General features: G+C 33.2%; 4 protein-coding genes across 4 annotated transcripts; 2 read left to right on the forward strand and 2 right to left on the reverse strand.

The window, feature by feature from the left end:
- Window positions 1–295: 295 nt before the first annotated feature.
- Window positions 296–6,593, reverse strand: LOC107429296 (uncharacterized). Its single transcript, XM_016039959.4, has 9 exons — window positions 6,143–6,593; window positions 4,774–5,115; window positions 4,462–4,677; window positions 3,588–4,234; window positions 2,802–2,898; window positions 2,650–2,703; window positions 2,474–2,571; window positions 2,167–2,357; window positions 296–1,107 (listed from the first exon to the last, which is right to left on the reverse strand). The coding sequence occupies exons 1-9, from the start codon at window positions 6,392–6,394 to the stop codon at window positions 470–472; spliced, it is 2,535 nt and encodes an 844-aa protein (XP_015895445.3). The 5' UTR covers window positions 6,395–6,593; the 3' UTR covers window positions 296–469.
- A 1,789-nt stretch (window positions 6,594–8,382) lies between these two features.
- On the forward strand, window positions 8,383–10,725 carry LOC107429293 (NAD(P)H-quinone oxidoreductase subunit L, chloroplastic). The gene is made up of 5 exons (XM_048462787.2): window positions 8,383–8,588; window positions 8,714–8,803; window positions 8,910–9,017; window positions 9,145–9,239; window positions 9,479–10,725. Exons 1-5 carry the CDS (start codon window positions 8,463–8,465, stop codon window positions 9,624–9,626), a joined length of 567 nt encoding a protein of 188 aa, XP_048318744.2. The 5' UTR covers window positions 8,383–8,462; the 3' UTR covers window positions 9,627–10,725.
- LOC107429292 (uncharacterized) lies at window positions 10,479–15,421 on the reverse strand. Its single transcript, XM_016039952.4, has 10 exons — window positions 14,745–15,421; window positions 14,467–14,604; window positions 13,288–13,476; window positions 12,503–12,640; window positions 12,251–12,369; window positions 12,026–12,158; window positions 11,816–11,945; window positions 11,627–11,706; window positions 11,360–11,494; window positions 10,479–11,124 (listed from the first exon to the last, which is right to left on the reverse strand). The coding sequence occupies exons 1-10, from the start codon at window positions 15,282–15,284 to the stop codon at window positions 10,882–10,884; spliced, it is 1,845 nt and encodes a 614-aa protein (XP_015895438.3). The 5' UTR covers window positions 15,285–15,421; the 3' UTR covers window positions 10,479–10,881.
- Window positions 15,422–17,914: 2,493 nt separating this feature from the next.
- LOC107429327 (protein BCCIP homolog) lies at window positions 17,915–20,920 on the forward strand. Its single transcript, XM_016039996.4, has 7 exons — window positions 17,915–18,204; window positions 18,323–18,547; window positions 19,011–19,220; window positions 19,329–19,394; window positions 19,544–19,633; window positions 19,742–19,795; window positions 20,608–20,920. Exons 1-7 carry the CDS (start codon window positions 18,001–18,003, stop codon window positions 20,725–20,727), a joined length of 969 nt encoding a protein of 322 aa, XP_015895482.3. The 5' UTR covers window positions 17,915–18,000; the 3' UTR covers window positions 20,728–20,920.
- Window positions 20,921–21,469: the final 549 nt, after the last annotated feature.

The following is a 21,469-nucleotide window of genomic DNA, read 5'->3' on the forward strand; positions in this document are numbered from 1 at the left end:
TTTTATGTCACATACGGCCCATTTACATTTTGCATGCGTTATTGGTTTTTTTTTTTAACCTTAGCTTTTCCGCTACCTAAGCTTACTTGCTCTGCTAGTAAGTCTCCTGGTCCTCGGTTAATACGAATCATAAGTCTTTGTCAACAATGCACATTCTTTTTACTTGCTAGATCAAGAAGAATGGTAAATAAAATACGCTTCACCAACCTCTAATTTTGCTATAAATATATATATATATATATATATATATATATATATATATATTTATAGACATCTGAACATAAACTTCACACAGTTGAGTAGAATTTCACTGATCTTATTACCACGAGGTAAAACATTTTTACAATGATATCATGCTCACCTCTTCAATGTATCAAAAATCATGGGTTTTCTATGACATATAGAAGACAAAAACCTAAATTTTTACATTTTCTCAGAAAAACCATTAAGCATTTGTGCTGGTTTTTCATCACGTAGGTAAAGTCCTAAGCAAATGAAGAGCTAGTGTCCAATGTGGTCTCTGCGCCAGAACAATCCTCTTCAGTACTGGCACAGCACCTGCGGCTACAATTGCCAAATGATTCTCACTGTCCATGCTCAGATTATATAGTATTGACAAGCTAGCTTCAACAGCTCTCTCACTGCCTTCTTCGATAAGTTTCACCAAAGGAAATATTCCTCCCTCGGAAGCAACCGCTCGAGTTGCATCAACCACCCCTTCGGAAATTATTCTGTTTAGTTCTACAACAGCAGCTTCCTTTGCATCCAGAGAGAAAGATGTTTTTATTTGCTCCAAAAGTCTTGGTATTGTCTCGTAGAGAGTTACCTCCATGTTGATTGGGTCCTCCAAAGTTAGTTTCGAACCAGAAAGAGAGCCAAGTTTAACTAAGCACGCAGCGATCCAATCTTTGTTCTGCAGGGGAATACTAGACTTGAGGATGTTACGCAGCAAAGTAGAGAAATGAGTGGAATCTATCTTGTGGTAGAACTGCTCAGAATCAAGCAGTTTTGTAAGCAAACGGGAAGCTGCAGAGATTGCAAGTCCAGCTTCTTCTATTTCAAGTATATATTCTTCTGGATTCTCATCCTCTAGAACGGGTTCCATGTCTGCTAAGCATTTTAAGCATGTTAATATTCTTAAGTACAAGAAGGAAAATTCAGCTTTTTATCATTCTCTCTCTATCTCTCTTTTTATCATTCACTTTTCAGCTGATTTACAATCATTAAATAAATCTCTACGCTGAATGAAATTTGAAAAGATTCATTAGTATCAAACACTTGTTTCGAGGTACTTGCAAGTTGCACTAGTGGACTTACTTTAACTCTGTTCCTTTATAATTAATTTGAAAAATAAAAATATTCGGCACCTATGTACAAAACAAAACTAAAAATGCGAAATTTTAAATCTACTTTTTAAGAATTTAATAAGGTAAAATTACTTCCAATACCTATTAATCATACAGATAAATCCTATTGCTGTCATCCAAAGTCACTAGGAGCTTTTGAACGAAAAAATATACTGAAATTAAGAACTTTAAAGCTATTCTTCTGGAAGAAGCAGAAGATGAAGAGACATAAAACAGAAACCAGTATAGAAGGTTGTTCGAATGCATTATTACAAAATTTAGTTAACTTATGAAGTTCTGAAGGACAACATAATATTTGACAATTATATTATTGACTAATGTTTAAAAGAAACACATTTACAAAAAGAACAAATAATAAAAATTTTAAAATTGTTTCCAGAAGATGGGCAAAGGGATTGCTTCTATGAGTCTATTAGATAACAAAGACATTAATATCATAGCGAAGATTAAATAATCAAGAGAAACTGCAAACAGTATTTTTTTTTCTTTTTTTTTTCTTTTTTTTAAAATTTTTTACTTGTCCAAGATAAGATACATGACAAACATGATTGGCAAGGGAAGTAACTATATCAGAATAGCGGTTCATTGATTAATAATAGTTGGAAAATCAATTAACTTAGTAAATAAGCATTAAATATCCATTTTGTATCCTTATCTTAGTTCACATCGTCTACTTTTCTTGCAACAAATTGCAAGATTATTAAGAGAACGATTGTAAGTGGAATCATTTAAAATTGGATTAGATGGAAACACATTTTATAAACCTAAGTCTTAATGGTAAAGAAATTGTTCTCTGTACCTTTCAGAACTTTTTGCTGGAAAACAGCATCCAAACCAGATGCAATATCCACTGAAGTGACAGTGTCCATGCTTGGGTCAATAATTATTATAAACTCAAGGATGGACGAAGCTTTTCTCTGTAAATTTGGGGATGAAGTCTTTAAAATCTCAACAAGGCGAGAAATGACTGCAGACTCGAGCAAAGATTTCCTATAAAATGAATAGATAGCAATTCCAACTTTTACCATGAGAGTTTGCTAACACCAAAATGATTGCCCTAGTAAACAAGACCAAAAAGAATATGGGGGAAAACAAGCTGAACAAACCTAGTATTTGTTTTTGATACATCTATCCCCATGGAAACATCAGATGTTCTTGCTGCATCCAATCTCTTTTTCGATCCATTTACTGGTCCATCATAAAACTGGAATCAATCTACTCTTAGTAAGTCAATTGATGGTTACCAGCTTTCGTAACAAGTGACAAGAGACAACTGACTAACCTTTGACTTCATTTCTGTACTAGGGTCTAAGATCCGAGCAAGTATATCCAAGGTCTGCATCAAAACAATGATTCATGTGGTGATGAATTCAAATGAGAATCATTTGCCAAATTAATATTGGTAAAGAGAAAATAGCATGATTAGAAGATTACCTTTTCCATCAATTTTTCAGAGATCTCTGGGTGCTTCAGAATATCAATCAAAGGATCTATAACTCCTTCAGCTTCAATAACCTGGCAAATGACATTGCTGCATTGAGAAAGAAAGAAAAAAATTATTGCCACATACTTTTTGATTCAGCACTTAGATGGACATTTAAAATCTAGAAATTTTCCATCCTTAAAAAAAGACATTTTAAGGAAGATAGTGATTGATTCCGGAGTTCAGGGCACTTTGAGGATTAGTAGCTGCCAGGGAACAAGCTTTTCTAGCATGTCCTCCCAGTTCTTGGAGACATGTTGATGCCAACATGGTATCAAATGCACATATATAATAATGGACAAATCAAGCTAACATCACTAACATGTTTGGCAGGTATCTATTCCAGTGACCATGCTTCAGGCAAGAGGAACCGAAATGGTGAGATCACAGATGGATGCGTGTCAGGTACTTACAAACAATAATAGCATAAAATTGAACATACAAACTGGAGAAGCACACCCCAACTTACGTCTGTTTCCGAAGCCTGTAACTGTGCCCACTCTCACCCCATCAAAAAGAAGAGGGGGTGTTATACTCACATCAACTCCTGAACTACACTAATTGATAATAGGGTAGAGTTCGTCCATTCTTTTTGCCATACATGAATGTCTTTTCTGCCTGTCCATTTAGTTTTCAGCAGAATTTTCTATTTTATTTCTTCATTATAAATAAACCATATTTAGCTTGCAACTCTTCTGTGGCACAATAGACTTGAAAAATGGAAGATAAAGGGATACCTGACAGACAATTTCTCCAAAGCATGAGTTACAGCCAATTTGACAGCATAATCATCAGTGCCTAACAGCCGAATTAAATGCTTAATTGCTCCAGCTTCTTTGAATGCCATCCGCATTTGTTCATTAATAGATGCATCTGCAATTGATTCTACAGCTCTTAATATGGCTGACTCATTTTCAAGTTCAAGAATTAAAACCAGACGAGCCACGCCATCCATCCATGGCAAAATTGTAAGTGGCTGACCACTTGACAGCTTAGGAACTTTTTTTACATCTTCTATATCAATGGCCCCAATACGAGCAAGAAATTGTTGCTGTGTCCTTCCAACTATTGCATTCATCTTGGCTTCATCAATGTCTACATTCTTCTCATCAACATTTAATCCAAGGAGTAATTCAGAGGCACCAAACCTCGAGGGAGTATTAGAAGTCCGTTCAATTTCTGTACCATCCGGTAAACTAGGCCAAGAATGCAATCCGGGTTTGAAGGACTTATAAGCAGCAGCACCAATTATAGGGACAGGAACCAGACCTTCCTCTATGATAAGAATTCTAAAATATTCATCCTTGGATAGTTCCAACAACACATTTCTTGCCTCCTTTCTAATTGTTTTAGATCCTTCACCATCAGGCTTTAAGAACTTTGCCTACAGCAAATAACCAAGGTAATCAATTCAAACAATATAAAAACTATAAAAATCAGAAAGTAGGATGCTTCTAGTCATCCTGTTGAAATTGAATTATTTAACCCCTATATAATACAATACTAAGCCATCTATTATATCAAATAGCATTGACATGTGAATCCAACAAATTATTTGCCCAGTGATCTGTTACTAAAACATTCTATGAATAAGGTAGAAGAAAGTCTCACCAATTTTGGTATAACACCTGCTTCAACCAAAATATTGTGATTAGCCTGGCTCAATGCAAAATTTGCTAAAACCCCTCCCGCAGCTTCCTTCACCTTTATATCCTCATCATCCAGACATTTAATAAGTATCGGTAGAATGTCAGTGTTCGCAATTTTCACTCTAAGCTTCTCATCTGATGACAAGTTCCACAAAGTACATATACTTTGCTCCTTCACCTGAAGAAATTTTATTAGATTATAACCCACCTTTCTAGATCAAGAAATATGAGAAGCAAAAATCAAATGATAAGAATTTAGATAACCATCCTATACCTCAGGAGTCAAAGAATGTTGATTAAGCAAGCCAGCGAACTCTTGAATTGCTCCACTTTCGGCTACCAAATCTTTGTATATGTTAACCATAGATATTGACCGTAGAAGACCAGCAGCTGCTTCGCATGTTGAACTTGACTCTGATCGAAGTAGGTTTACGGTGAGATTTATGCAGCCAGGAAATTGCATTATGGTATCAACATACTTCTTTCCTCCAAGTGAGTATTTCCATAAAGCCACAATTGCCTGTTCTCTGTCAAGGGGATCATTGTCCAGCCCAAGCATCCGAACAAATAAGGAAACGTAACCATCACCAATACCTGGAGAACTCTCTTCAACATCCTGAAAGCATAGTGGCAAGAAGTGTGATCATGCGGCCTTTTCAGGAAAACAATTATCTTTGTCCAAGGAATATGTCAAGTTATAAAACGTAATTGGTGATAAAATAATGAAAATTGTTGTCATGGTCCATGAGACATTTACCGAAGGTCAGGGAAGAAATAGAAGCACTGAAAGATTTGAAAATTTTCTAGTCACCATTGCCAAAAGAGCAATTTAAGTATTTTAATTTTAGTATAGGAAAGCAATATATGGACAAGGTGAGCAAAAATGTAAGAACCCAATACATTATCATATACTTGGGAGCATCCCCAAGTTAAACATTAGCAACAAACTAAATCTACCTTTATCTGCATTGGCATTTATGATACATACACTGCAAGTAATGAGTTAAAATAAGCGGCTAATTTCCCATGTCAACTAGTTCAATGAAAAGACAGAATAAGGCTATCATATATCATAGAGTGCTTAAGATGAGTCCATAATAATTTCATAGAATCAAAAAGAGTCTCAAAAACATTTGCTTTAAACAAGCTTCAAGCATGGTCATCCAAAAATGCATAAATGACTTTCTCCTAAACAATTCTATTTCCAGCGAAGACTTTGAAGTTTCTTTTGCCAGCCTTATAATATATATATATATATATATATATATAAACAAGTTTCTACTTTTGAAGTTAAACACCCAAGTGGTATTCCTAACAGTGCAATCATAACTCAAAACAAGATTCCTTTTAGACTTGACGCAAGCATGAAAGCGAACCAAACAACAATAAAATCGTAAAAAACGCCAAAAGGTTTAAATACTAGTTATTCCACAGTTCCACTCCATTTCAAAATTTTCCATTCCAAGTTCAGTACACAAATTCAAATTCCTTCACATGGGCAATCATCAAGCAAATGAACCCAATTTTTTATTTTTTGTTTGAACAACAGCAAACAATACTGAAAAATCATTAGGAAGTAAACAAGAAAATTTTAAAAAGGGGCCAAAACACCCATATAAGAAGCAAAGCAATTAACAACTTACGGGGGGTGAAGACCATGGTGGTGTGGCATCAATCGCACCACTACCATCATTACTTAGCCTTGTCAAGACAGAACGGTCAGAAAGTAATCGGGGTTTGAGTTTGTAATGATGAGGAAGAAGAATATGTTGATGGGTTTTGTAAGAAAACACAGTTGGTCTTCTTCTTTCGGGTATTGTGGTGTTATGGGGGCTGAGTTGAAAGACACGAGGAAGCTTGAAACTGAAGGGTGCTGAGACTGCGAAGGCCAGCATTTCCAATGGAAAATTATCAAATTTTGAAGAAAAGAGTTCTTTTGTGCCCCTGAAAGCTAAACAGCGCTTGTTTCCCGGTTTGGGTTTATGTTCAGACGCTCATTTTTTCCTGCAAGAAGTAAGAGACAGCAATGGAGTTTTACCCACTTCTCTGGTATCTTCATCAAGAGATGATAAACCTTGTTTCATTTCATTTTCACAAATTTCGAAGACTACAAGGACATAAGAAAAATAAGTCAACTTTTTTTTTTTTAGCCCTCTATTTTGCTCTTAATTTTAATTGAGTTTTCTAAGTTTAAAAATTTTCAATTAGGTACTTTTATTTTCATTTTATTCTAATTTTTTTCAATTCATATTCTCAAGTTGAGTCTTTTTTTTTTTTTTCTTTTAATAAGGATAAAATTTAATGAAAATTTTGTTTAAAATAAATGTTTTATTATAAATCTAGAAAATTTATTAATTTAAAATAGTAAAAAATAAATAAAATTTTCAACCATAGAGATTAAATATAGAATGTCGAAAATGAAATCAAATTAAAGTTAAGCATATCAATTGAAAAAATAAAAATAAAAATTTAAATTGAAATAAAAATAAAAATTAAAGTACATAATTAAAAAAAAAAATTAAATCTTGAAGCGCTCAATTGAAATTGAAGTCAAACTAAATGGACCGCAAGTATAATTTTTTTTTTTTTTTTTAACTGAAAAGGACCAAAAGTATACTTAACCTTTAATTTTATTCCCCTTGAATATAAGAATTATTTAGGTGTATTGCACTTAAAAAAATAAATAAATTTTGCATTTATCATATAATCTTGCGGTTGAAATAACATGAGAGCAAGGATGGGATTCTCTCAACCCAAACATATATATATATATATATATATATATATATTAAAATAAAATATGGGAATGTAGCAAATAAGTTTGTAATTTTGGATTGGATATTTGGAAAATGGAAACGGGGTTAAAATTTTATAAATTATTTCTAGTTTTATTTTTTTTAACAAGTAAATTATTCCTAGTTTAATGATTTTGAAAAGTTATTGTTTATATCTCTCTAGAACTCTTGTAAGCACATACAAAATGGTTGTTGAAGATTTCTATACAAAATGGTTGTAGTAGATTTCTACCCCAAAAAACCAAGTGTTACAAGAAGGTAAATAACACATGCAGAGCAAGACTAAGAATAATTCAATGCTGTCTTTTTTTATCTATGTAAGTTTGGAGATGTAAAGCGTTAAACCATTTCTGCATGTTGCTAACATGTTTCTTTTTATTTCCCATTTTCTTTCTATTTTCCTATATCAAAATGAAATTTTAAATTGAATGTCTCAATCCGGAAACTAAAAATATTAAAAAAAAAAAGAAGAAAGTTTTATGGTTGAAAAAATATATTTTTATACATTTTATAATAAAATGGAAATAAATAAAACAATGCATTATTTTTTAAAAGACAAAGATAAATATCCTTACCGATTTGAAAAACCTTATCATATCCAATCGATAATCCATGAAATTGAACCCGAATAGCTTCCAGATTATCCGTTGACAATGTTGGTGTCCTCCAATATAATAATAATGAAATTTTGATTGGAACAACTTTTTTTTTTTTCCCTTAAACTTAAAACGAGAAAAATTAAGGTTTCAAACTATTTCTCTACAAGATCTATCTAGTGGTAATGAATATTATTTTTTTTATGATGATAGGAATTCAAATCATCCCACTTTAATATCCACAAAAATAAAAATAAAAAGGTTTCAAACTATTGTTTTATCAAAATACTAATATCATTTCACTAAGGATAGCCTCCCTAATTTTTTTTTACCAAATTATGTAATTTGTGAATAGAGCAGGGTTCAACGCGTAGCAGATTGCCTTAAACACAGGCCAGCACTGTGGTGGTGAGAATGGTATTGGACTGGTCCCACAACATAGAGACTGGACCCCACCTCTTAAAACCCAGACCAGACATTGAACTTTTCATCTCCAAGAAAAGTCCTCACATTTTCTGCCATGAATCTGAACCCATAAAGATAAGAAAAAACACACACCGAAAAGCTCTACAATGAGCTGCTCAATTAGCTTTCAAATCCCCAAGGCTCTGCCTTCTCTATCTCGTCCTATTCAAAGGGCTTCTCTCTTTATTACTTCTAAACACAGGGACTGCAATATTACCAATCACAGCAAAAAGGTAAACTTTTTTTTTTATTCTATTTTTATTTTTCACTTTTTGATTCTTTCTTTTTTTCCCCTTTTTTTTTTTTTTGCTGTATATAATAATTGAAATGTTAATTTCCAAAACCCATTTTGTTGCAGAAATTGGAACATGTCATTCAGAATCCATTGGAGTATTTCCACGTAAAGAAAGCAAGTTTGGCAATTCATGTTGGAACAGTTTTGGCAACTGTAAGAAGGCAGTGTTTTTTTTTTTTTTAATCAGTCTATCATTTTTAGAATTCTGGTAATGTGTTTTTGTGGGTGATGAAGTTTAAAGGGAATTGTTATTTGTCAGGTTGAGCAGCCTGCATTTGCTGTTACCGGGGTTAATTATGAGGCAGATTTGACATGGGTTTTGATACAATTAGGAATTGTTGCTTTCTTTTACTTCCTAGTTGTGCCTGTAAGTTGATTTTTATTCTCATTTTTTTTTTTTTTTTTTTTTTTTTTTTTTTTTTTTTTTTTTTGGGGAGAAATTTCTGAACTCATGATTGTGAAATTTGATCAAGCATACTGTGTTCACCTTGTAGCCAATTGTCATGAACTGGCTGCGAATAAGATGGTACAAGAGGAATCTGTTGGAGATGTATTTTCAATTCATGTTTGTCTTCCTATTCTTTCCAGGGTTAGTGCCATTTCTTTCTTGGGTTTCTTATAAATTCCTACAATATTTTTGTTTTTTGCTAATTTATTAGAATTGAATCGATTAGTATAGTGTATTATCATAAATCAATTACATTAAAGTTTGAACTTTTAGTTTTAAAATTAGAAATTGAAAATATACTTTGAGAAATTTCAATTTAGTAGTTTTGTAGGGTAAATGTGAAAATCATTGAATTATTTTTTTGTGTCCCTTTTGTGCAGTGTATTGCTTTGGGCACCATTTCTGAACTTCAGGAAATTCCCACGTGATCCATCCATGAAGTATCCTTGGTCTAAGCCAGAAGATCCTTCACAGATTAAAAATGCATTTTTGAAGTTCCCATTTGCCAAACCTGAAGATTATTCATGAAAAGCTGAAAAATAAATAAATAAATAAATAATACAAGGCTTCCTACTCCAAGTGCCTCCAAAGAAATGCAAATTTTGCCTTTCCCACAGTGGTTCTGCTGGTATATATTAAGTACTATTTTAGCATTTAGTGCATGTAAATGACAAAAGAATTCAATCAATTATCACCGTATAATTTTTTATTTTTTTATTTGTAATTATTATCTCGAAGCCAAAAAGGAGGGAAAAAAGAAAAAAAAAATTATATACACCATCTTTGTATCGCGGCTGAAACTACGTGAGTGATGAATTTATTACCTGTTCTATATTTTTATTGATTTTTTTATTTTTTATTTTGCGAAGTTATTCTCATTAATTTAGAGATCCAGACCCAAAAAAAAAAAAGAAGGGCGGAAATAGAAAATAACCATTGGAAAAAAAAAAAAAAAAAGGGTTTACCTAGTTCTTATTGAAGTTTCCAATAACAACTGAATCAATAGGCTTCCAAAGTACCAAAAACCATATTATATATAAATATTATTTATTTAAATACCAATTTTATTATAATGGGCTAATCCGCTTATTTTATGGAAGCGTTTTACATCTCACCACAACCGATGAAATTTAAAAAAGGTTCTGTAGGCAGATGTAAACACCCTCTCTCTAGGGCACATGAGGTGTGAACATTAAATGTACTGCAGCTTCTCTCATGGCGAAATGCATGATTTCTACAAATACAGCATGCCAACCTACCATGGCAAAACTAACTATATATTTAAATACCTAGTCAAACCAAAAGGCCCAAAATAATGCAAAAAGACAAAAACGAAAAAAAAAATGTTAATTAATTAAACAAAAAATAAAATAACACCAATTATCATAACATTCCTTTTGGATTTAAATACTAATCCCACAACTACAATTGTATCGATCTCTTTTATGTTTTACCGGGTAGTGTAGATGTGAAGGTGAATAACTTAAGGGACTTCGAAAAGAGATCAAAAAGTACAGAAACAATTAAAAAATTTTAAAAAAAAGTCCTAAACGGCTCGAAACGTAATGAAAACCTTCAAGCTGGATTAAGCACTAAAATTTAAGGGGGGGGGGGGGGGGGGGGGGAAGGTATAAAACAACTTCTCGTTCTCTCTGCCAAACCTTATTAGAGGGGGCAAAATAGGTTCTAACTCTGCCCCTGCTAGAAACTGCAAGAGAAACAAACCGATACCTTGCAACGCTCACTGGTGTCTCTCCTAATATATATGGTTAAAATCACTGCTTCAAAATGACTTCAGAGTACTGAACGCCACAGACAGTTTCTTAAAATCCCAAGACTCCATGTTTGGCGACAAGACAGCAGCACCAACACCCAGAGCAACGATAACAAAAGCCATGCTTTTCAAGCACCCATTTCCACGCGATACCTTTCCCAATAGCCCTTTGCAATACTTGTCTGCATCCTTGAGGAGTGCTTGTTGAGCAGCAGCAGCAGAATCAGCCCCACCAGCTAATGCCCTCTCATTCTACAGAGGCAAGAGTTCCATTCAATAGAATATAAAATTCACCAAAGCACTTAAATCAAATGAAGTTTTCAAGATAAATAGATATATCATCGGGTTCGATTAGATTATTAAGACAAATGATTCTGTCATAGGTTGCATATGTAGGATATAGGCCAATAGTTTGATGGTACTTTATATTTATCATATCTCAGGAGCGACAGTATGTAGAGAATATCAAAACAAAAGAGAGGGGTACCTTGTGCCTAAAACTCTTCAATGTTTCCCTCAAGGGATCAACAGGGGTCAGTTTTCCTGATAGGTCTTTCCATTGCTCAGTAAGCTTCTTCAGAACAGATACACTTGCTTCTAGGTTGTTCTGATAAATCTTGTCCTGCTCACATTTTGACATAGGAACAAATGAGGAATAAGCACAGGCTATAATATCACATGGTGTTACCATATAGACAAAATGACACAAGAAAATGTTGAAGAAATGCGACGTGCAGGCATTATAGTAGCTCACCCACTGCTTGTAACAATCAGCATTTTGGGTCAAGCACCAAATAAAAATTTCAGATGCTTCATTGGCTAACTCAGGAATGCCTGTAAGAAACAGCTACATAATCAAGCTCCAAATTTAAAACATATAATTTTCCTGATTCACAGACAAGAAAATACAATATTAAATGAAAGAGAACTGAAGGTGGCATACTTTCACCAGCTGCTTTAATAGCAAAACTTAGTATCTGCTGTGAAACTTGTTTCATTGCTTTGCTTCCTAGGGAGCCAGCCAGAGCCACCTCTTTTAGGGTGGGATATACGACCTCAAACCTCTCTGTAGCCTATATGAAGCAACATATTTTTATAAGAAAGAAAATAAATAAATATGTCATACTTTTATAAACATATACTGCAAATGCACCTTTACTCTGGCTGAAGATGCGGGGAAGGTGGCTCGAACTAGTGTCTCAAATGCAGGTGGTGGCACCAAACGCTCCCCCTTCCTGACAGCACCATTTACCAAAATGGTGCGCGCTTTTGGGGCTGACAAAATCCTGCAACCAAATAAGAAGCGTTTCATACAGTTTGAAGAGTTCAACGCATCAATACATATGTGAATATAAATTAACTGGCTATGCTTTATTACCTCTCAACTAGCTGTAAAACCAGATCTCTGGACTGAGGATTGCTACCTTTACCACTGACCAAAGGCAAGAGATTGCGTGACCATGCATACAATCCTACAGCCAAATCTCCCTGAGAGGCCTACAGAAAAAAAGTTTATAACTGAGTTAAAAAAAGTATAATGAGGGGGACGAAACGAAACGTAACTTGTGTCTATCTTTGTCCTGAATAAGGGTCCCCTAATAGCTTTGATAATATCTTGTTAATCACTCACCTGAACTACCATCCACACAATAACTGGAAGCTTATCTTGTCCTTGATACTTTGAATCTTCTCTCAATGTTGGCACTAAATGAGCTAAGACATCAGGTTTTCTTCGCAACACCATTGCTATTACAACAAACATTGCAACCTGTATTCCCAGAAAAGTCAATTTAACATCAGACTAGAACAGTTCTAGCATCTACTAAGCAAATCAAGGTTACAGGAAAGTTTTAAACAAACATTAAAAAATAAAAACTGCAGAAAAGTTCAACAGCCAAGCCTCGTTAGAAGAAAACAAGGATTTCAAAACATGGCAGTCGACTTTAGCATTCTGAATCCAGAATACAACGCAGTAAAAATCTCGTATATATGCTACATGGATAAAGAGACCACATAAAAAACCCAAATTACATAAGGCTATGTAGTGAACTAGAAAGTAAAAATCATATTTTGATATAATGGATTTTAACATAACAAGGGAATAGAAGGTAACTAACTCCTGATTTGTAGAAGAAAAAGGAAAACATACATACTAAAATTGATTACTCTATGAAGCAAAAAACAGAAGCAATCCATCAAATAACAATTTTTTCTTACTTTAAGATTTGACATGTTTGAATATTTTCCAAAATCTTACATTGAATTTGTTAATGATTGAATTTTTTTTTTTTCTCCTTTTTAGTCAAGAGTATTTTGTATTAAAATAATGCACAAACAACCTTAAAATGGACAGACAATGTGAAAGTGTTTAATCTGATTCTTTTCAAAGAAAAGCATGTTGCATTTCATAATTACCTGAGATTTTGATGACACATGTTGTACACCCTTTTTAGAGCCTTTGGCACTAGCTTGCTGGCTTGAAAGGTCAGTGAGTATGCTTTCTAAACACCATAATACAAAAGATACAAGTGCCTCAAGGGAGTGCCGGTTGACCCAGTCAACTGCAGTCTTATAAACAGCATCAGATATATGGGACAGAGGGATCTGTGGAAAGAATACACACTGGTTAGGTTACCAAAATTACAAAGAATATAATCATAACCAAGGACCCATAGTCATCATGAGCAATATATTATATATGTAGATCGAATAAACACCAAATTGGCACCAGCCATTCAAAGATAGACAAGACAGGAATAGAAGTATCAAAAAACGAATCATCTAAGAGTAACAATATCAGAATGCCACATTCCTGCCCCTGTGCAATATGCGGAGATGGAATAAGCACCAAATTTGCACTGTACATTCAAAGATAGACAAGACAGGAATATAAGTATCAAAAAATGAACCATCTAGGAGTAACAATAGCAGAATGCCACATCCCTGCCCGGAATAACTGTTCCAAAACAATGTACTTTTAATATATGCACCTACACTCTTGCTTACCCATGCAACATCAGGGCATAGCATTCTAAGCCATGCATGCCTACCTCAAAAGTCACAAAAGGAATTTCTGTATTGAATCACTTTCTATTAAAGAAATTTTATTGGAATGAAGGCTTATCATAAGGATTACGATACCCAAAACAATGTCAAGGAACTTCGAAGCACAAATACCATACCAAATTAAGATTGAACCAGAGAAAAGCCCACCCAGCTCCAAAAACAAAAAATTGGTAGCAGTAGTTCTTTACTTTCAAAGTATCAAAATTCATATCTATGATAGGCTTTAATGACGAAATGAAAAACGGAATTAAAGCAATGAAAACCGATAAGCAAATGATGATAATGTAAACTCTCATTTCTATCGTATAAAAGTGAATTTCAGGGATATTCAGAAAGACAGCAAAAATTCTAATTCACATATCGTAAAGTTTTAAATTTTTTTGGGCAAGTCAAAAACATTGTGCTTGACTTATTTGATAAATCCAAAGTTATCGTTTCGTTTTCAGTTGAAAAAAGAAAAAATAAATAAAAATCCATTCTGTAATTATCAAATTCAAAAATAAATAAATAAAAAAATCTCCAACTCACATCCGCAATCTTGGCCACTGATGACTCCCTAAACATCTTCACCCAAGGAAACTGAGCAGCGCTCACCGCCGAGAATGCTCGGCCGAAATAATCGGCGAACCGCATCAGCTGTATATCTTGTTGCGATTCGTACGATGTCTATCCATAACAAATTTTAAAAAATAATAATAATAATTAATAAAATAAAAAAAAATGAAAAGAGAAAATGAAATTGAATTCCTCTGGAAAAAATTAACAGATCAAAGCAGATTAAGAAGCAAAATTGCAGTTTAACTGACCGATATATCAACGAGAAAGGCCGAGAGATCGTTCGCATCGATCTTCGCCGCCGCCTCAGCCACCGTAACCTTAGGTTTCTTCGGCTTCTTCTGTTTCACCTTCTTCTCCTCCTCGACCTTCCCATTCTCTACAACGGCTTCCGTCTCGCTATCCTCGTCGTCATCATAATCCGACCGGTGCTTCGATCTGACCGCAGCACTAACAGCGGAAGCGACGTCATTGGCGGCGGCGGTCCTCTGAGCTTCGAGAATTCTCCGGCGTCGGTCCTCAGATTGCTGTTCCAGCGATCGGAAAACGTTATCTGCGCCGTCGACGGCACCATTTCCGACAAGTTTATTGCGATTCGAAACGGAATCTGATGAAGTCGCAGAGGGTTTGATTTTCCTCTGACGCTTTGCATACGTCACCTTCTGCCATCCATGGTCACCACCACCACTGCTTCCGTTACTGTTCCCGTGAGCGATTGTGGGATTGTTGTTGTTGTTGTTTTCTTGCTCCTCGTTGGTGTTCGATTCGAAAGCTACATGCTTTTCCTCCATAATTTTGCTTCTTTTTTTTTTATTTTTTTTTAAGCTCAATAAAAATTTTCTCTCACTTTCTACGGAGAGAAAATAAAAGGCGATAGGTGAAAGAAAATGGGGAAAAAAAACAAAACCGAAACGAGGAAAAAGGGTATGGAAAATCAACACGATGTCTCGGGAATGAAATTTATGGCGTTGACTTAATCAATTTGACCTCCGGTTTTGATCGTTATTACGAAACTGCCATCAGATGAACTCTTGTAGGTCCCACTATGGATATACGGTATGATCGTTAACCATCAGTTGGGACCACATCGTACAGGAGCCGATCTCTGTATGGAAATTGAGACAGCGGACAGGCGATAAAAACAAAACAAAATAGCAATTAGCAAAATGTTTCTTTTCTCTTTTTCTTTTAAACGGACGGTGAGGAAAAATTGGAGGTGTATAAGGATGGCACTGCGTGTGTATAAAGTGACAAGATTGGTTGGTGGGTGAGTTTGGTGGTTGGGAAAATGGTAGGCCGAATTTGAAGAAAAGCTTTTATAAGGACAAAAAAATAATTCGCATGTGAGAAGTTGCCACACACTCGCAATTCCCGAATCATTTTTTATTCTGTCGCAGAATTAAATTCCATTTGCCACGTCAGATTCGGAATCCAATTGTAAAATTTTTACTTTGCTTCCATTTATAAAAGCATTTCCTTTTATTTATTTATTTATTTTTTTTATTTTTAACGTTCTATTTATTAATAGTAACTATTTATCGTTCATTTTCCAAGCGTGAAAAAATTGTATTTATTTATGTATTTTTTTAATAATTTATCTAGATTATAATTTATTTAAATTTTTTTTTTATAATTCGAACTCGTATATTCATAATACAAATAAAAATATTTAATTATTAAAGCTAATCTTTTTTGTCGTATTTATTTATGTGTTATTTTAAAATTTTTCTCAACAATATTAAAAATAATAAAATGTTTATTGAATGATTGTATAGTAATTCCTATTTGGTTTTTTTTTATTATTATTCAATTATCTATATAAAATTATTTATTTATATTTAAATTATATAAACATATTAAGTAATAATAATATATTAATAATGCATTGACAAGTGTACAATTTGATATGCTTTATTATTAGAACTTAACAAGGTTTTTTTTTTCAAATATATGTATTAATTATGTAGATAATTCTAAACTAGGCATATAAGAATGAATTACATCCTTCCAATAAAAAAAAAACATTCAATGGCAAAATTTACAGGCATTTTGATGTAACAAAAAAACTTCAATTTTTTTCTTTTTTATGGATATGTTTGGATAATTAAAATTAATAAAAAAAAAAGTTTGGATAATTAAATAACATATTTATCATCAGTATTATTTTGTCTCTGCAAAGCCTCGGTCAAAACACTAAATGGAACCTCTATGTTCATATTAAATGTATCACAACTTTTTAAAAATTCCATTATGGTTTTTAACTAGCTAAAAAACCAATCTCTTATAATAATTTTTTATCCATCTATGCCGTAGTAGTATGCATTTAAATAGAGACTCTATTAATATTCTAATAAACCAATCGAATTAAATAAAAACTCTATCAAAATCTTAATTAAATCAATTGTAAATCAATAAAGACTCTATTAATATCTTAATTAAATCAATTCTAAACTGAATTTGTTAGTGATAGCTTTTTCATGAATGATAATTTTAGTGTTGCCAAAAAAATATATGTCCATAATAACATGCATAATATATTAGAAAAAATTAAAATATCCAAACTATTATGGTTCTTGTATCATTTTATATTACATTTATTACTTCTGTTATTATTTTATACTACATGATATAGAACGATTGAATCATTGAATATGATTTAGATAACTACAAGTAATGTTGGAAAAAAAGACAATTACAAGTAGAAGTAATGTTGGAAACAAAAATTATTTACAAATGTTAATATTGAGAAACAAAAAGATAATTACAAGTAGTTGTAGTAGTTATAGATAATAACTGAAATATGGTGAGCATTCTAATACATTTATGATAATTTCATAACAATTTTTAAACTTTTTTATAACTCAGGTATTGATAATTATTTGATTTGGCATTTGAAGTTGAAAGGGATAGATGATTATATTTAAAAAATTATTAAATTAAATTAAATACAAAAAATGTTAACATATTGATTATTGACACAAACAACCATTATTAACATAATGTGATTTACTTCAATAATATAATGTTAATAGATGATACATGACATCAGAAGGTGATTTTTTTTTAATTTTTTGGACAAATAAATTGAAGGAATGAGAGTGTCGTGTACCATTATTATATTTGAACATTACATTGAGCTTACCCAGACAATAAAATAAATTTTCTAACATCTATATTTTTATCATATATGGTTAATATGAATAAATAATTACTAAAACACTAAAAAAAAAAAAACCGGTGATATGTTACAAATTAAGTTGATAATATTATAAAAAAAATAGAAAAAAAAAAATACCGCATTAATATTTTCCTACAAGTGCAAAAACTTGCATTACATTATTCTATTTACACAGGCGTAAATTGAAACGGTGCGTATTTTTAAATCAGGTTTTCAAAGACAGGACCAAAACGTACCGTTTTAAACGATTTTAGGTCTAGGTTTTTCCCACCGCTTCCATTGCTTTATTTCCTTCCTTCTCCGGCGGAAATTGCAGAGATTTTACGAAGATGGCACGGAGGCCTATAAGGCGCCGCCCAACCTATCAGCCGCTGACTTTTTCGTCATTTGCTCGTCTAATTGCTTCGCTCACAAATACCAATAACATGTTCAACCGCCAAAGGCGTCGCTCCAATTTCCACGACAACACTATGGATGTCAAATTCCAACAACAGGCCGAGTCTTCTGATTCTTCTGATGAGGAACAGTCCAATGTGAGCAGAAATTTGCATTATTTTTTTTGATTTTCTGTAGTGGGTTTTTATGATTTTGTTTGGCTTTGAGAAATTCAATGTTAAAGTTTGAATATTTTTATTTTTTATTTTCGAGAAGGGTGAAGTACGAGCAGATTTTTTGTTCTTTGATCCAAAACCTGAGGATTTTCATGGAATAAAGACGTTGCTTCAGACCTACCTTGACAATAAATCATGGGATTTGAGTGGTTTTGTGGATTTGATACTGGGGCAGACCACGGTAGGTTCTGTTGTTAAACTAGAGGATGACGAAGATAATGGGATTTTCTCTGTTGTTTCTGCCCTTAACTTGGGCAGGTACAAGGTAAGCAACTTGCCCTTCAAATTCTGAGAAATCATGCTGCAATGTCTTTCTTTCAATGTTTGTGTAGCCATTGTTACGGTGTTGGCTAAATAGCTAGCCCGGTTTCAATTTCAGCAACATTGGATGGGAAAAATATGCTGCCACCAGTAAAACGAAAAGGGACTAGTGAAACCGAACTCAACTCAGAATTAACTCAACAAAGATTGTCATTCCCTAATTCCCTCCATTGTTTCCTTTTATTTGATTTGGTTTGTTTATTAATTAATCCCAATTTCCTCTCCCCCAAGCAGTTCATGAATGGTCATACCTCTGTTTTCCATCCTTGATTATATTTTGAAGTTGTACACTTGCGGGTTTTACAGCGTGTGCTAGCTCATTAGTATCATGTTCTTAAGCGATAATGGTTGGATGGGAATTGAATTCGTTGGACTGATAAAAGGTTTTGGATTTGTGTCTGTACCAGGATAATAAATGCATCCAGGAGCTCAAGGAATATCTTCTTAGAGTTTGTAAGGAGAAGGATGTTATAGATAAGTTGAGATCACTTTTGGGAGAGAAAGCACATAGTGTTGGTCTCTTGGTCTCTCAGCGTGTGATGAATCTGCCTCCCCAGCTCTTCCCACCTATTTATGATGGTCTCTTTAAAGAAGTCTCCTGGGCTACAGAAGATGAGGTTAGATGAGAATAAGATGATATGGGTGAGCTTATAGGTATATTTTTTTTCTTCACTTGCTGAAAACAACCACCTGTACTTATTACATTTTGTTGTTTTGTCCTGAAGCCCACAGAGGAGCTTCGGAATTCCTTCCGCTTTAAGTTTTATATCGTTGTCAGTAAAATTTACAAGGTACTCTCTTACCATCCTTCACGCATTTTGTACGTTTGTTAGAATTTATGATCTAGACTAGGCTTGAAAGACTTCAGCAATCTCTTAATCCATTGTTGTTGTTATTATTGTTATCATTTATCATCTGTTTTTTGGTGCAAAAATTACAGCGCAAAAACTTAAATGAGAAAAAGAGGCATAAAAGTGACTACGATGAGGCAACAATATATACAAAGCCAGAAGATGAAATTTTTCACAAGGTCTTGATCCTTATAATATATATGTAATATATGTGACATCTTATTTATTTATTAATTGTCTATTTTTGGGTCATCTTATTTGCTAATTGTTTACTTAATGCATTTCAGTTAAGCTTGTGGTCCTTCGATTTTCCTTTGCAAACTCAGCAGGTTAACCATGAGGTAAGTAGTAGTCCTGTCAGTTGCATGATTTATATTTGGATTCTGTCTAATTGAATAAAAAAATCGTTATGCTACTCTGTTTTTCTATGTTGCTTTACGCATTGAGATGAGAGGAAAATTTTAGAACTCTTGAGATATTTTCTGCTGTTTCCTGGGTCAGTGGTGATGGTTAAGAAAAGAACTGATGTAAAGAATAAACAGATGGTTAAAATAAAAAGGAAATTGTTCCCACTTGCACACACCAATATTCAAAATTCATAAAATAGGATTGTTTGGACAATAAGTTCTAAGTAGAATTTTTATCAAGAACATTTTCGGCCTAAAAACTCTCCTCTCCTTCTCACTATTTTGTTTTGTATATGTTTCATGTTTTTAATGACAAATTATCAAGTAGAGGTATAAAAATTTTGCTGGGAACTTTCTGGGATTCAATGGGTATGAATGCTTATAAATGTCAGCAAGTCACCTCTCCTCCAGCAAGTCACCTCTCCTCCATCATTTTTTTTTTTTTTTTTTTTTCTTGCTTGAAAATTTTAGGAGTATCAGTTTTAAAGTTCCATTATATATGCATAAGGGGTTTACTTCGTAATATTATCCTGATGAAACAGTATTCACTGCAGTAATGCTTCACAATTGTTTTATCTTATTTTATTTTTCATCTGAGAACTATGGATATGAAATTTATTCTTTTAATTATAGTAGCTCTTCTGAGAACTGCTTTTTCAGAAATTCCACGTACATTTGTTCTAGTTATTTGGTTCATAGCCTTTGCAAATACTGATATATATATATTTTTTTAATCGCTTTTGTAGCTAAGGAACTACCAGCCAATGGGGTTAGTAATGGCTGTTGAAGCAGACAAGATTTCTGCATTTCAACAAGAGTTGAGATCTTTAATAGTAGATGAGTCTCTGATAGAAAATCAATCCTAAGGTGTTAGAATATGGTGCAACTGCATTTCCATCATCTGCATTTTATGCTTTCGGTAAACATAATATATATATATATATATGTATCTCCCAAAGCTTTGAATTCTGTTAAAGTCTCCGGATATTTGTGGTTGGCTGTGCCAAGTTTTGATACCATAAAGAAAAACAAATATGGTCCTCATACAGAGCTATGATTCACTTGCAGAATCCCCAAAGAAACAATATATTGGTCGATCAACATTTTCTTATTTTTTGGGTCCACAACTGGGCTCGAATCTAGGTTGGTAAGACAGAGATTGGCCCAACAAGGACCACTGTTCCATTAACACTTTTACGTGACAGCTTTTTTTTTATTTTTTATTTTTTTTTATTTTTTAGAGTGATAAGTACTTGACACATGGTTGTACGGTAGCTTTGGCAAACTCAAATCTCTTGATCTATTTTATACTATAATTTTAGTTTTTATTCTAAAAATAAAAAAAAGTTTTTGGGCATGAAATATTAGTATAACCTATATATTAAAATATATATATTTTTTCTTCACCCTTATGCTATTATTGATTTCTTTCTTCTTGGCAATCTTTCCTGCTAAACATTATTTTCCAAGCAATCTAGGCAATCTAGTTTTAAGAAGGATTAAATTTGATGATTTTTTTTTTTTTTTTTTTGGGGAAGATTTCACAATCAATTTGTTATACTCCTCTCTCTCACCCTTAAAATAAAAAGTTTGCCCATCATCTTCTCC

This window comes from Ziziphus jujuba, chromosome 12, assembly GCF_031755915.1.
Source record: "Ziziphus jujuba cultivar Dongzao chromosome 12, ASM3175591v1".
In the NCBI taxonomy this organism is placed as follows: domain Eukaryota; kingdom Viridiplantae; phylum Streptophyta; class Magnoliopsida; order Rosales; family Rhamnaceae; genus Ziziphus; species Ziziphus jujuba.